Below are 14,718 nucleotides of genomic sequence, written 5' to 3'. Positions count from 1 at the left end.
GTCACTGTAATAACCATATGGGGAAATAATGTTACATGCTCAAGGCTTGTCCGAAATCTTTTGAGGGAAATTCCGGACAAGAGTCTCAGCCCAATTTTTTTTAATATGATAATCAAGTTATCAGGCGCAACTCGGAATAACAGTCGAGCAGCCATGAGTGGATGCATATCGCTCCATCAAGACCCTAATTGTGTCTGTACAAGGTTGGTTAAATCGGGTAACTGTACCTTGCCGTCTAGGGTGCAACGGCATGTTACTCTGTGTAATGAAACCAAAAAGAATCGTACATAATCATGTTTGTCATGGTTGTCAATCCGTATCATGAGCGGGAGATGAGCTAGCAAACGTTAAGTAATCGTAAAAGGGAAGCGGTGCGAATGTTATCTACCTAAGAAGCATGCGAAAAGAAGCAGTCAGTAATGGGTGCATGCTTTTTCGGGGAAAAAGTCTCTTCTTCCATCCAGGAGGATTGGTTATCGTTCGATGGGTTTCTCCAGCTCGTGTATTAGCGCATTTTGACAGATTCGTAAATATAGACCAATTTATTGCTTTAGCATTGCGCTGCTGTTGTTAGTTTCATGGATAAACATATACAGTATCGGCCCTCGTTTTTCCGCCATCATGACAAGTCCGAATAGCGCCCTGTAATTCCTTAATTTCTTTGATGTACATGCATACCATGGACAGCTAATGTGAGTACATGCAAAATGTAGCTTACATACTACATTTCAAAAATACGTGAGCTGTATCTCCTTCTATTGATTCCTATATCAGTCTTCTGAAAGGTATATTCTTACGGAAAATAGAGCCAGCTGAGAGTAATGCAAATTATAGTGCTCTTGAACGAAAAAAAAAAAAAAAAAAAAAAAAAAAAAAACCAAACAAACAACCAAGATTTAGATGGCGCCTACACTTATTCTGAAGTGTGGGAACAAGAAATTCATATCTATATCACGGATTCTTTTATTGGTTATGGTGAGGAAGCGAGTAACAAAGGAAAAATCGAGAGAAAAACATTTACATTATGATGAAGAGGGTGGTAAAAGAGAAAAAAGATGGGGTGATGGGGAATAAATCGGAGAATGTCTAGCTACTTTTCAACTAATAGAAAATGGGCAATTTTTGAGCGTTGACCATAGGATCATTGAATCGGAGACCCATATCAAGCTGATTGATGGCCTGAACGTCTTCCTCATCCATTTTCCAGTCGAGGGCGCTAAGATTCATCTTCATGCGGTCAACATTCAAACTCTTGGGAACAACAGCCACATTGCGCTCAAGGGACCAGCGCAAACAGACCTCTGAAGGGTTGCGGTTATACTTGGCAGCAATGTCCTTGATAGTAGGGTTCTCAAAGAGAGGTTCCACGCCCTTTGCGCGCTTGGAGCCCGTGGCGATAAATGAGGTAGGACCAAAGGAAGAGTAGGCGGTTACGGCGATGCCTTGTTGTTGAACCCAGCGCACAAGGTGTTCTTGCTGCAAGTAGGGGTGCAATTCGACTTGCAAAAGAGCCGGCTTGATCTTGGCATAGGTGAGCATATCCATGAGAAGCTGGACATTGAAGTTGGAGACACCGATGTTGCGTGTGAGGCCCGCCTCCACAAGCTGTTCCATGGCAGCCCAACATTCGTGCATAGGAGCACGGTCCAAAGTGATCACGTCTTCACCCGGTTGATACCAGCCAGGAGGATACTTGACATCAATGGGAACGTGCTTCAAAGGAAGAGGGACTACCGAGAAGGGAAGAAAAAAATTCAAAAAGTAAGTAACACGAATTGGGCCGATGGGTTGCTTTCTTTTTGACATGTGGCAAAATGATACTTACAGTGAACAAGGAACATATCAACATAGTCCAAGCCGAGCTGTTCAAGTTGCTTTTCAAGAGCCTCGCGAACATGTTCCTTCTTGTGATAGGTACTCCAGAGTTTGGTGGTGACAAACAATTCTTCACGTTTCACCAGACCGTCCTTGATGGCCATGTTAATACCCTTGCCAATAGCTTCTTCGTTCTTGTAGTTGGAAGCGCTGTCAATGAGGCGGTAGCCAACCTTGATGGCATTGTAGATGGTTTCAGGGGCATCTTTGGGATCGACTTTCCAGCAGCCGAAACCAATAAGAGGCATCTTATCACCGGATTGAAGAGGCAAATATTCAATAGTCATTGTTGTGATGTGGTTTTTTAAAGGTTATAGATAAAAAAGAGAAATCAACAGATAAAACTGGGATTTGGTGATGTTGGAATTGAGCTTGCGAGAACAGGGCATTTATATAGATGAATCAATCCGTAATTAAAGTAAGGTTATCGGGTTGAAATCGATCCTGCCAATGTCGTCATGAACCCCCTTTTTTTGGAAATTGCAATCTGTTTTCTGTTTTCTTCAATCTCTTGACTAAGGTTTATGCGGTCGTGTAGAAAAAATACATATCTCCCAAAATGGCTTAGATCTTAGATACTCCATCAAATTGCATCACCGCATTGGGTACCCACAGCTCGTACCCAACTTGGTCGAATTTTTTTTTTTTTTACTTTAATTTTTGTAATGGGTGCACATTGCCTAATATGTTTGGGAAAAAGAAACAGGGTACAAGGATATATCCATCACTGATAACTCGTTATCAGTAATTTGACGTAACTTTTGATCCATATAAGTGACCATCACCGACAAACTAGGGCAGGCAATGATTCAAGGACTCCTTGATGAACTGCAGGACGTGCCTTCCCCACAAACCACCTGGCTTTTCGTCTGGGAATTCATGGTCTGAGTTCCAAGGGACCAATGGTCCATTTGATATTTTAAAATCCAGATTACCGGTTTTCCCTAGGTTACCGGAATTCATGGTGCCGGACAGAATGGTGCTCTGTCCGGGTCATCGTTCATTTACTTCTTTTAGCTGTTAGCTTTATCTTTATCAAATCAATGCTTCTCCGCTAAATGTTGGCCCTATCTTCCCCCCAAAGGAAGAACACGATCCTGGGTCTCCTCTGAAAATGGGTTTCAAGAAGTATATTTGAATTGGCGGATAATCAAAATGCGCATAAAATAATACGTTTCTCTCTTTTAACATTTTTCTTATGCCGCCCTGAGTAAACAATGTTGATGAAAAAAAAGTATATTTTCGAGTGGATTCCATGATTAATATTACAGACACATCAGTGCGAGACCATGTCGTACTTGTCAAATAAACTTGAAGCAAGAAACACGAGTGACCTGGGTTTTTTTTGTGGTCGCCCTGAAAGCGGGAAGGAGACATTTCTGGTAAGTTAAAATTAACGGGAACTCAAGTGAAGGAACGTCATTGCGGGAATTGAAATCTGGCCAGCAGCAGATGGCAGCTCTTTCAAAAGAATCAGCGTCAATGTTTGCAAGGAGGTCATAGTGCATAAGTGATGTTCCTCTATCATTTCTTATCGATCAATATCTTGCCATAAACTAGTCCAAATACTATAGTGTACTATTTTTTCGTTCCCATCCAGGGATGCCGAGGGATAGGTGATGGCAAGAAATTCCACTTGACCTGATAATGTGCCTCCGTTAGTGTGGTGAGTTAAAGATAAGGTTTCGTTTAGAAGCCTGGAAATGGAGTTCCCACAATCGACTCCTACCATTTTCATGTGTCTCGTTCCTCGTTCACTCCGATCAGGTACCCGATATCTTTTACCTTAACATGGAAGTTCCTTTTTATCGCGTGCGCCCTTATTTTTTTTCTGCGCAAATAACGGTGATCTCATAATCCTTATTTGCTCTCAACTTGTTTCGGCAATGCTACCACTTTTGTGCAAAAAGGTAAAATGTCATTAGAGCGTACCCCAGGAATTCATGCTCGGTAAACTTGGAGTGTCCCTTTTCTGTTTAAAAACATACCAAACTCCACTCCTCCAACCCAACCTGGTAATTCATGCCACGGAAACCGCTAGTCATCGTTTTCGTCTATGCAAAAACGTGTGGTGCGAGCGCTGAATGTTGGGAATTCGGCCGAGTCTGACTTTTAATGAATCATGCTGCTTTCCCTTTTGCAGGTTAGCACTGATGGAGCTCACTATCTGCGATGTTCTTTGGCATTCTTTTTATTTTCAAAAATTACAAGGGGAAAAAGTACAAGTTATTTGGTTTTCTATTTGCATCTAGATACCGCCCTTAACGACTAACGCGTCGATAACAGCAAGGATAGTCCATTTTCGGTTTTCCGCTTCAGGGAATACCAGAGATCGGTCAGAGTAAAAGACCTTTTTTTGAAAAAGAAAAAAAAAAGGGAAGAGTTTTAGTACAATGCTTTTCCAAAACACATGACGACTTGAGGCATTTTTCTTCCCTCCTTCGTCGCTTTTTTTTTTTTTTTTTTGCTCTATTTACCTCGTCATCAACTTCTTCAGGCTTGCGAGGCAAGCAATGCATGAAAGCCCAATCAGGCTTGGCACCACCACGCTTGGCAAGATCCATTGTTACTTGGTAACCAGCAAATTCGCGCAATCGTTTTGCCTTTTCGTCTTCTTGACCCATGCTTACCCTGTAAAGAATAAAAAAATATTGGTTAGATTTCCTATTCTGCCGCAACTCTTTGCTTGTGCCACTGTGTGTGTTCCCCTTCCTAGTTCCCAGAATAGAAAATCACCGCAGTGGTGGTCCTAATACTTTACCATGTATCGGTAACAATGATATCGGCATCCTTGATGGCTTCTTCGGGTTTGGTGGTAAAGGAGACAGTGGCGCCAGATTTTTCGGCATCAGCCTTGGCAATAGCAACGACATCGTCATCGCAGACATAACCAGGAGGAGCAGCGGCGGCGACGCTGATACCCACTTTAGGGAAAGCCACCAAGATTTCCTGTAAGATGTTGTTTGCGTCACCAACCCACGCGACCTTCAAGCCCTTCAGAGTTTCGCGAGGATGCTGCGTGTGTGCTGTGTATTGGTCGGAAACACCATTTTGACGGTGATGAATGTATTCATGAATGGTCATAAGATCGGCAAGAATTTGGGTAGGATGATATTTGTCAGATAAAGCATTAATGACAGGCACGGTGGATTCTTGGGCGAGCAACTAAAAATGGAAAAACGAAAAATTTCATTTAGTCCATCAGGTTTCACCGATGATCACAAACCCCCAGCCGAAATCTCTGAACTGCTTGATCTCTTTTTATTTTTTTCTCTCTCTCTTCTCATCACTGAATACGCACCTCAATTTCCTGATGTTTGCCTACGCGAGCCATGATACCATCGACCATGGAGCTAATAACGCGCGAGGTATCTAATAAAGATTCATTGACACCCAACTGAATGTCTTGTGAACCGAGGAACATGGCATGGCCACCTATAGAAATATTATAATTTAGTGATGAGTGACTGGCATTGAGATGGGATGTACTGTCTTTTGAGGTGAATAGGAATGAAAAAAGTGAGCATACCCAAGTAGGCTACAGCGGTTTCGGTGGCAACACGAGTACGAGTGGAACGTTTTGAGAATAATACGGCCATGGACTTGCCGGTCATAGGTCGTTCTGTGCGGTCTTTCTTGTACTTGGATTCGACTTTGAACTGGATAGCGCGGTTCACGAATTCCAAAAGCTGATCGGCGGTGAAGTCAGCTGTGGTAATGAAATGCTGAGGTTTAGCTTGCTTGGTAGAATAGCCGGTCATAGTGTGAAAAGGAATAAAGAAGACAATAACAATTAAGAGAGGTCAAGTGGGTGAAACCAGTGAAATTATCCTTCCAAAATCAATTTATAGGATGTCAGAAATTTTAGTGAACGTAGCGCGAATTTCCAGTGAGTCATTGCAACACAAGTCAGATAAACAATGAGTCACATTTTCAAGCTCGCCTTCAACTTGTGCAAGACAAGTATTTCGAGATTTCCCTTTTTGTCTACCCTTTTCTACCTTTTTTTTTTTCCACCGCTTCCTGCAGAATCTGATCATGTTTTTTTTTTCTACTTTATTTACATTTAACAGTGCCTCCCCCGTGATCATCCCACTGTTGACGATCGGCACAAATCCCCAAGTCTGTTAGACTAGGCGGGCTTTGAAATTCTAGTTTCTGATGGACGAACCAGGGGGTGCGGGGACGGAAGACCCCGCCTTCTTGCTGTCTGGAGATTCCGAGAAAATTCACTAAAAATTCCTGATATTTCTTTCTCTGGAACAAACGCTTTTCATAGTGACTACTTTTGTATTGTTTATGTTTTTTCGATTTTATATTCATATTTATCATTCGGATGTTAAAAACATTGCATACGCTTTGTCAAGTCGCTGGGTCCTCGTTAAACTTTTAAGAACAATGGAAGTTTCGAGATAAAAAAATTGCCAATGATAGATAAATCGGGCTGTCACACAATGCAGAAAGATAAATAGATGATCCACATTCGTTTATCACAGGTCGATCGATATTGTACAGCCAACATTAGGGGTTCAATAAAAGTATCTTCCCCACTCTTTCATGCAGTTAAGAAATGGCCCGGTTACAGCTTACTGGTTTAACAATGCTGTCATTTTTCAAGAGGCGGGCAAACTCCCGAAATACCGAACAATGGGTTAACTCCGGTTGCTCTTTCTATCGAAATTACTGTATCACAATGGCACATGGTTAAAAATGCAGCTTTCCTGGTAACATTGAGCATTGGGCAGTTTCACAGTTTGATGCAATATTGGTATACAATCCTTCAATATACGATGTTTCTTCCAACGTAAAGTTTTGTTAGATGTAATGTCTCAGCTTGTCATCATTGTTGCGTATAAAATTTCCTCAAAAGGGCAGTCAAGGATTTCGAGTATATAATAGCGCTCTGATCGTAACGTGCCTTTTATCCCTTTATTCAGTAAAGTCTCTTTTCATATGACAAACCAAGACTACGTCCAACTTAACCGCACCGGCGACAAGATGCCTCTTGTAGGCTTTGGTTGCTGGAAAGTGAGCAAAGATGATGTGGAGAACACTATTTACGCTGCCGTCAAAGCTGGTTATCGCCTTTTTGATGGCGCTTGTGATTACGGCAATGAAGCGGAAGTGGGACGTGGTTTGAAGAAAGCAATTCAGGATGGATTGGTCAAGCGTCAAGAATTGTTTGGTATGACAACCGATACAAAGTAATGGTCAAATTGTTGCCTTGGAAATTAAATTGTTTATGTAGTGGTTTCCAAGTTATGGAATACCTTCCACTCGAAAGACCATGTACGCTCTGCTGCCGAAAAGCAATTGAAAGATTGGAACTTGGAGTATTTTGACTTGTACCTGGTTCACTGTAAGTCTTCACTGGGGATTCCTCCTTTAATTCAACCAAACACGCTCACGTTTGCATTATCCATTAGTCCCTGTGCCGTTGAAATACGTTGACCCAAAGGATAAATATCCACCAAGCTGGTATCAGCCTAACAACGAGGACAGCCTCGAATTTGAGCGTTCGCCTATGCACGAAACATGGCGCGAAATGGAGAAACTGGTGGATGATGGATTGGCGCGCAATATCGGTATTTCCAATTTCAACGTTCAGTCAGTCTTGGACTTGTTAAGTTATTGCCGAATCAAACCCGCCACATTGCAAGGTAAGCATTATCTCCAGCATTTTAAGCCATTAAATCTGGCCAAAATTTACTCACTTGACCTTGACAGTCGAAATTCACCCTTATTTGCCCCAAAAGCGTCTGGTGGAATGGGTACAGTCTCAGGGAATTCAAGTGACAGCTTATTCATCATTCGGTCCAGGCTCCTATAGTGGTATGTCTGAAGCGGGAAAGACCACACAACCTCTGCTTAGCCACGACAAAATCAAGGCGATTGCCGATAAGTACAAAGTGTCAACCGGTCAAGTGTTGCTGCGATGGGCTATTGAAAGAGGCATCGCTGTTATCCCAAAGAGCGAGCACGAAGAGCGTTTGAAATCCAATCGCGATGTATTCTCTTGGTCTTTGGACAAGGAAGATCAGAAAGAAATCGATTCGCTCAGCTGTGGATTACGTTTCAATAATCCCGATGATATGGGCTTGGGCTTACCATTGTTTGCTTAAAAGAAAAAAAAACGACAATGATGGATAGGATGCAATAAATCTCTTCTTTTAAATAATTTAAAAATACAGTAATTTTTTTTTTTTTTTTTGTATTCAGTTTTTCAAATCATCCGAACCTTCGCAATCGTCAGATAAGTGCTTCGGCGATAATTCATCCAACAGCAACTGTCGAGCGTTCACACCTTGGAACCGACGACGTTTGGCATCCAACCACAGCATTGTCTCGGCATACGTCTTGGGCAAAATGCGTTTCAATTTCGCCTTGTCGTCAGGGCTGGCTAAAGTGAAATAAAAGATGTTGGTAGTCTCTCGCGAACCGTTTTCGATATCGACCACTTCAGCGACCACGCGGACTTGGACGGATCGATGAGGATATCCCTCGGCGTGGACGATGCCAGCTTTCAAGTTCAAAAGTGAACCCACATGAACCGGTCTTCGGAATATCACTTCATCCATAGCAAGTAGAATAGGTGAACGAGAACGCATGAAAAGGCTCGCATCGGAAAAGGCCAATTCAAACGCACGACGCATGAGATAGCCACCAAAAATGTTGTTGTGAATGTTGCGATCTTGCGGTTGCATAAGGAAATTACTTTCGATTCGTGTATCGCGCATCCACATCAGATTATCAGGCAGAGGTTGCTTTTCATCGGACGAGGTGCTAGTGACAAAGGAATCATCACCCACGTCACTGTATTGCGAATACTGCAAGAAAATGTCGTGAATCGTCAGCCGTTCCTCCGGCGTCGGAGGCTGTTTCGTCAATGACAATTCAGCATTACGCTTCTTTCGCTTCTTATTGGCTTTCGCAATATCGAACAATCGCTCTTCCGTCGGTGAAGTGGGTTTAAGCGGATTCACAGTAACCGGCTTTTGCGTCTGAGAATCGATGGCCACCATAGTGAACCTAGTGGCAAGCACGGTGTTCGGGCCGAGCATACCAAAATCCTCAGTTGTCGCCGAGATGTAATCCGTATCAGCATCTCCAGTCTCCTCGTCAGAAACCGTTTCCGCTTTGATGAAAACTGGCAAAAATAGCTTTTAGCCATCCTGCTTGGCCCACGATTTTTTTAAGATAAAATTAAAAGGGCAATCCACTTACTCTCCATCGAACTGTTACCCGCATAGGTTACCATGCCGCTCAATTTGTAATTTTCCACGGCTTTTGGCAAGAAGAGATCCAATCGATCCACACTGGCTGTCACAACAGTGACTGCTGGAGCATCGGGATCCCCGTTATCGATATGCTTGTAGGCGATTGCACCAGCCAATGCATCCAAATCTGTGCTGCATGTGTCAGAATTTTTATATCGCAAAGGATGTTTCCTGTCGACGCATTTACCTTCCAAAAGTTTTCCTGTGCGAATACGTCCGTCTGCGTAGACATATTCGTCAAGTAGTTCGGGCGATGTTTTGAAAGGAAGATATTCCTTCAGATAACTGTCCGACATCTGATAGCGTTGACGGAGATCGAAAGATTTTTTAATTATGCATATGGTGTCATAATCCGAGATGTTAAAGAGGCCTTACCGTCTTTTCGATAAGCTGGCGCTCTTTGCGAGGTTTTGTGATACTTTTCTGGTTCTCCCGCTTTAGAATGCTGTCGACCCAAAAACGCATAGGTCGGACTGTATAAAACTGGCCAGCTAATGGAACATCGCAGTCAGTTATGACATTCATTTCACTAATCTCGTAAACGACTTACATGGCGACGGTTTGGGATGGGCACGTTCATGTCTGTCAGCGCACTTGACCGAAGAACGAAATGTTCGGTTGCAAGCGTACAGAAAGGAGGTCTGCCGACGTTCAATGGTGCAACGGGCTTGCTGCCCGGCGTATCTTACGGATAATCTGAGCATGAAAAGAACCAAAGCCCTGTCATTTCAGAAAAGCGTATCTTTAAAAAAGTGACCCAAAAGCCCGTCACATCTTGTTCCACGATGGTTTTGGACAACCATGTTCGCAAAAATATCAACAACAAAAAGAGCCTCTTTGGGATTTCATAATCGAAAAATAGCAATGTTGTGGGTTTTTTTATTGCCTTTTCTGGGGCCATTGCCACATACTGTTTCATAAAAGCAATCTACACAAAAAGGGACGTTGCCCACACACTGTCCGACAGTATATAAAGAGAAAGATTGTTTTGATTTTGTATCCTGTCACAACTAAAAAAAATCTTAAATATGCCTTGCCGTTGTGAAAGCACGGATCATGGAAGAATTACGAGCTCGCTGTGTCCGCTGAACTCCAGAAATACAATTACTGAGCGGTTAATCCAAGTGCAGCCGTTTGTTCAAGAAGCACAAGCGCAGCCGTTTATTAATTTCTCTCCACAATGTATACACATTTTCTCTTGAAGTAATTTTTCAAAAAAGGCATTCTTTTAGAAGATTTCTCGAATTCGGATAGACCTTACCAGACGCTGTCAATGTGGACGTACGGATCACTAAAGAATGACGAGTTCACGTTGTCCGTTGAATCGCACGAATACAACTGCTGAGTTTATTCAAGTCACCCAACAAGGTATATTACATATTCTCTTGGCAGTAGCTTACTAAAAACTACGCTGCAGTGTATACATTTGTCTTGGATATTTTCCAATGTCGGATAGATCTACTTTGCCAATGTGGCGGTACAGACCATCAAAACGTGTCAACACGCTCTGTCCCTTAAATCCTCGAAACATGACAGCCGACGCTGAGGATGTCGCTCCACCTGCGCCAGTGCCTTCAACTATGGAAGGTATATATTTTTCTTTAAACCTCCTCTGACATTGCACGCGTTAAGTTTATGTTTTCCCATTACGTTGCTTCCAGTTGAGCCTGCCGAAATCACAGGGCCAATCCTTGGGCAAAGTTGGGTTATACCTCCCGGTTCCAGTGTTTATTCATGGTCAATTATACGTTGCCGTTTCTCGGGTAACCGATGGGCAAAATTTAAAAGCAACACTGGCACACGAACAGGATAGTCAGCACGCTGTTGTGGGAATGACGAACGAGTTTCGTAGTTCACAAACGTGCATGGACTGTTTCGGTCCGGTCATCCGACCAAGGAGGAAAGCCGTTGGAGCAAGCTCCGAAATACGCTCAGTTCACGGATCGTCTTTGTGTATGAATATCGATTGTCCGTTATATCGAACAGGACGAACTACACAAAACCGGGACACTCAAGCAGCAACTGCATCGCTCTTGCTGGTGCAAGCTTCTTGCTCGACGGGATGACATTGCACCCATTTTAAAAAATTCAGCCATGAATCAATATGCTGAAAAAAATCATTACCACCCCGCACACCGGTAACACAGAATCTCGACTACGAATTTGACAGTGATGCTGAATAGGAGAAATTTTTAGATGCAGGTGCTGCGGAGGCTTCTTCCAATGCGGGAGACACACGACGTAGTGTTCGCGGGCATAATATAAATATGACAGTTGGCTCATATCCAAAAATTTGAACTCATAAAATGCTGTGTAGGTCTGGTAAGATAATGGCTTAATTCGTATTACAAAACGGAATACTCATCAAGAGAACGCTGTTTATAACTGCTCGAGGTTATCCTTTTTCTCTTTTGGTTTTCATTGTTTTAAGGTAAAGTTTATTTTTACCCTAATATATATCGTAGCCACTGACGCAAAAGGATAACCGAAAGCGGCGTAAACAAAATTTTTAAATCTAGTTGCTTCTGAAGAATAGATTTATAATATAGTACTGTAGAACGGCAGAATGGACAACGGTTTGGCTTACATACCATTAATGAAAATTGATATGCATACAGAAGAAAAAACATGTCCTATATATAAAAAAGAAGCTACATATGCCAAAGAACTCAATTTGGCCAAAGGGGAATCTGTAAAATGTTCTCATTCATTATGTATCACTACTTCGAGAAGACCAAAAATGGGGCATTCAAAGTAAAGCATAAAGCCTGGCATCAAAGTGATATGATAAACGTACCAGAATTTTTCAAGCTCAGTAAGATACATATATTTATCCACACTTTTCCCGGGACACTATCTGTCACTTGCCGAGTTCAAACATTGCTCGAACGCTCCTTCATGTCAAATCGTAGTTTCTATCAGCCAACAATGAAAGGCGGTGAAAAACGCGGCGGATCTTACTATAAGCAGAAATACGGTGGTGGTAATCGTCGATCGTGGTCGACCACCACTGATCGGCAGCCGGAATCCGTAAACTTACAAGGTAAACCACTCCAGGGTCAATAAAAAAAATCCGGAAGCCTCATGCCTTTAAGAAGATGATAACATGCTGCGACGCTTGCTTATTTCTTTGAACTGGAAGCCATATCAAGCATACAAAAGCTTGACACGCTGTAAGCTCTGTTATTGTGGAAAAAAAGACGGGTGTTTCACCAACTTAGAGAGATTTTGCCCCGCATAGACGTATTTTCGTTTCCATTATACTCGCTTAAATTTGCGCACGTTCAGAGCGATCCTCATGCGCCACCAAGTATTATCCGTGTCTGTATACCTGCTTCCGTAGCACAACTGCAACCACATTGGTATTCCAGCCAGACGAGGTACCTTTTTTTTATTTGTCACACGAACTGATAGACATTTATGGGATACTGATGAACATGCCAAGGAAAATCGCGTTGGCCGATTATCTGATCCGTCACTTGATTCACGAGATGAATGATACGTCAGTGGATTTGTCAAAGGCCGACCGGTTCTCGATATCCAGTGTCTCTCAAAAAGTGTTGGAGCGAAGTTCGATGATGGTACATGAAGGAGCCTTAGAAGTACGTTTAAGGGTACCCTTACCCGCTCAAGGTCAGTGCTATGTTTGACATCTTAACAATAGATTGGTCTGCGCTGACAGTTTTTCTAAACAGGCCGATCCATTATGGCGCACAAGTGCATTGAGATGCTTTTAAAAGACCTACCACAATTAGTAGAGCGGTTTTTGCAAGCTTCAGTGCGAACTGATCAGCGACACCTCGAGGAATTTATCCAATGCATTGAAGATCAACAATGGCTGAGGGCTCAATTATGGGACCATGGTATGCTAGTATAAACTGACGGGCAATCCGTCCCAAAATTTTTTGATTTTATAGTAACCGTCTTTTGCAATAGACCTGGTAGCTTTCGTTCCTAACGGTGCCGTATTACCTCGAGTTTCCGGCGTTTCCGAACTTCCTTTGACAAGCAATTCTGTGCCATTCAAAGCACCCACATCCATGGAAGTGTCGTTTAGTTGCCCTTCAGGGAAGACGATCGTTGGTATGGGCATTAAGCGCGGTGTTACCATGATTGCCGTAAGATCCAGTGATGCATTTATAGCTCACTTTCACGTACTGATCATACTTTTCGATAATAGGGAGGTGGCTACCATGTAAGTCTGATTGATCTCCAAGAAGCCGGTCTATTGGCGAGAAGTCTGACGACGACTTCCTAGGGAAAATCGACGCTACTGCAAGCTTTACAACAAGGCATCTATGATCATATTCCTGGTAACGATTCTATTTCATGTTCCGGTGCTTTGATATGCTCATCACTTGTGTAACTAGGTGATGGTCGTGAATACGTCGTGGCCGATCCTACCCTTGTGAAAATCAGAACAGAAGATGGTCGAAGTGTAGAAGGTACCGACATTAGCCCATACATCAATAATTTACCGTTCAATGCCAGCACCAAGAAATTCTGTACGACGCATGCCAGTGGCAGCACGTCGATGGCTGCAAGTATTCAAGAGATGTTGGAGGTAAAGACTGAGCAACCCATTCCCGAAAAGTGTCGGTATTGAAGCATTTTAGATGCAAGTCACTGCGTTTGCTTTTGATGAGGACACTAGCGCCACGAATTTCTTGATTCGTGACAGACGTATGCAGTTGATCGTGGCCAAAGACCGAGAACCTATTACTCCACTTATTTACAAGATCCGGACGTTATTCAGAGAAAAAGGAGTCTCCAGTATCCTCGTCATTGGCGGTTGCGGTGATTACGTCGATGTCGCTGATACCATCATTGAAATGTACAACTATAAACCCAGGTAATTGATCAATCTGTAAGCTGTTGTAACGCTGGCTCCTCATGAAATACTTCTCGATTTGTATAGAGATATTACAGATTTCGCCAAGCAGATAGCACAACAGTATCCTTCCAATCTGTCGGAGGAAGGAGGTTTGTATCCTTGATTTTTCCACCCAATGATTCGTGATTGATTTACTGACAAGACTTAACGATAGGCTCATCTTATGGAACCGTCAGCCATCGATGCCTTGAACTTCCGGATTACTTGTCACGACGAATTCGTGTGAGAAACAACTACATTATAGGCTTTGAGAAAGCCTATGATTTATGTTTGCAAGATTTGGAACAACTTGCAGAGCAAGGCCAAGTACTACTTATAGCGGATATCCTAGCATGGTTGTATCATCAAGAAAAGATCCAACCGTTAAAGGTGCGCGACATGGTCACCCAAGTGGAAAATATCATGGATAAAGCTTACAGCAAGGATAATAACGATCACCTCTTGTCATCCATGGATGAATTCGTTTCCTCAACCTTTTATGTTCACGGCGATTACACAAGACCAACCGCATATCAAATTGCCCAAGTCATTAACAGACTCCGCGAAAGCAAACTTCTGGAAACAGCCATTCTCTGAACGGTATTATATCTATCGTCTCTTTTCTTTTGACGATCACCAGACGATTTTACATTGGAAAAAAATAAAATTCAAACACAGATACAAGTTCTCGAG

General features: G+C 42.7%; 5 protein-coding genes across 5 annotated transcripts; 2 read left to right on the top strand and 3 right to left on the bottom strand.

Annotated features, from left to right (window-relative positions):
• Positions 1–1,101: 1,101 nt before the first annotated feature.
• On the bottom strand, positions 1,102–2,162 carry BYT42DRAFT_487187 (xylose reductase; the record flags this gene model as incomplete). Its single annotated transcript, XM_051563782.1, has 2 exons — positions 1,102–1,730; positions 1,826–2,162. 2 exons carry the CDS (start codon positions 2,160–2,162, stop codon positions 1,102–1,104), a joined length of 966 nt encoding a protein of 321 aa, XP_051428018.1.
• A 1,882-nt stretch (positions 2,163–4,044) lies between these two features.
• On the bottom strand, positions 4,045–5,759 carry BYT42DRAFT_551178 (ornithine carbamoyltransferase). Its single transcript, XM_051566224.1, has 5 exons — positions 5,405–5,759; positions 5,177–5,310; positions 4,637–5,040; positions 4,353–4,506; positions 4,045–4,225 (listed from the first exon to the last, which is right to left on the bottom strand). Exons 1-5 carry the CDS (start codon positions 5,634–5,636, stop codon positions 4,124–4,126), a joined length of 1,026 nt encoding a protein of 341 aa, XP_051428017.1. The 5' UTR covers positions 5,637–5,759; the 3' UTR covers positions 4,045–4,123.
• A 1,069-nt stretch (positions 5,760–6,828) lies between these two features.
• Positions 6,829–7,997, top strand: BYT42DRAFT_487118 (4-dihydromethyltrisporate dehydrogenase; the record flags this gene model as incomplete). Its single annotated transcript, XM_051563775.1, has 4 exons — positions 6,829–7,060; positions 7,124–7,234; positions 7,302–7,535; positions 7,603–7,997. 4 exons carry the CDS (start codon positions 6,829–6,831, stop codon positions 7,995–7,997), a joined length of 972 nt encoding a protein of 323 aa, XP_051428016.1.
• A 46-nt stretch (positions 7,998–8,043) lies between these two features.
• On the bottom strand, positions 8,044–9,560 carry BYT42DRAFT_8257 (HotDog domain-containing protein). The gene is made up of 3 exons (XM_051572856.1): positions 9,340–9,560; positions 9,100–9,279; positions 8,044–9,022 (listed from the first exon to the last, which is right to left on the bottom strand). Exons 1-3 carry the CDS (start codon positions 9,446–9,448, stop codon positions 8,091–8,093), a joined length of 1,221 nt encoding a protein of 406 aa, XP_051428015.1. The 5' UTR covers positions 9,449–9,560; the 3' UTR covers positions 8,044–8,090.
• A 2,366-nt stretch (positions 9,561–11,926) lies between these two features.
• BYT42DRAFT_601143 (uncharacterized protein) lies at positions 11,927–14,718 on the top strand. Its single transcript, XM_051571020.1, has 12 exons — positions 11,927–12,195; positions 12,251–12,325; positions 12,394–12,532; positions 12,598–12,785; positions 12,848–13,015; positions 13,089–13,270; positions 13,333–13,347; positions 13,411–13,465; positions 13,523–13,716; positions 13,769–14,004; positions 14,071–14,135; positions 14,201–14,718. Exons 1-12 carry the CDS (start codon positions 11,937–11,939, stop codon positions 14,620–14,622), a joined length of 1,998 nt encoding a protein of 665 aa, XP_051428014.1. The 5' UTR covers positions 11,927–11,936; the 3' UTR covers positions 14,623–14,718.

The sequence above is a fragment of the Radiomyces spectabilis genome (genome assembly GCF_025331425.1).
Source record: "Radiomyces spectabilis strain NRRL 2753 chromosome Unknown BYT42scaffold_1, whole genome shotgun sequence".
Taxonomy (NCBI): domain Eukaryota; kingdom Fungi; phylum Mucoromycota; class Mucoromycetes; order Mucorales; family Radiomycetaceae; genus Radiomyces; species Radiomyces spectabilis.
The sequence above is the reverse complement of the archived record's forward strand: the minus strand, read 5'-3'. Positions and strand labels throughout refer to the sequence as shown.

Coding starts and splice junctions, on each gene's coding strand:
- BYT42DRAFT_8257 (XM_051572856.1), bottom strand. CDS start 9,448: ATGTCGGACAGTTATCTGAAGGAATATCTTCCTTTCAAAACATCGCCC. Junction 9,280..9,339: donor CACAGGAAAACTTTTGGAAG/GTAAATGCGTCG, acceptor CATGCAGCACAG/ATTTGGATGCATTGGCTGGT. Junction 9,023..9,099: donor GGGTAACAGTTCGATGGAGA/GTAAGTGGATTG, acceptor TATTTTTGCCAG/TTTTCATCAAAGCGGAAACG.
- BYT42DRAFT_601143 (XM_051571020.1), top strand. CDS start 11,937: ATGATAAACGTACCAGAATTTTTCAAGCTCAGTAAGATACATATATTT. Junction 13,016..13,088: donor GGCTCAATTATGGGACCATG/GTATGCTAGTAT, acceptor CTTTTGCAATAG/ACCTGGTAGCTTTCGTTCCT. Junction 13,717..13,768: donor GTATTCAAGAGATGTTGGAG/GTAAAGACTGAG, acceptor GAAGCATTTTAG/ATGCAAGTCACTGCGTTTGC.
- BYT42DRAFT_551178 (XM_051566224.1), bottom strand. CDS start 5,636: ATGACCGGCTATTCTACCAAGCAAGCTAAACCTCAGCATTTCATTACC. Junction 5,311..5,404: donor AACCGCTGTAGCCTACTTGG/GTATGCTCACTT, acceptor ATATTTCTATAG/GTGGCCATGCCATGTTCCTC. Junction 5,041..5,176: donor GCAAACATCAGGAAATTGAG/GTGCGTATTCAG, acceptor TTCCATTTTTAG/TTGCTCGCCCAAGAATCCAC.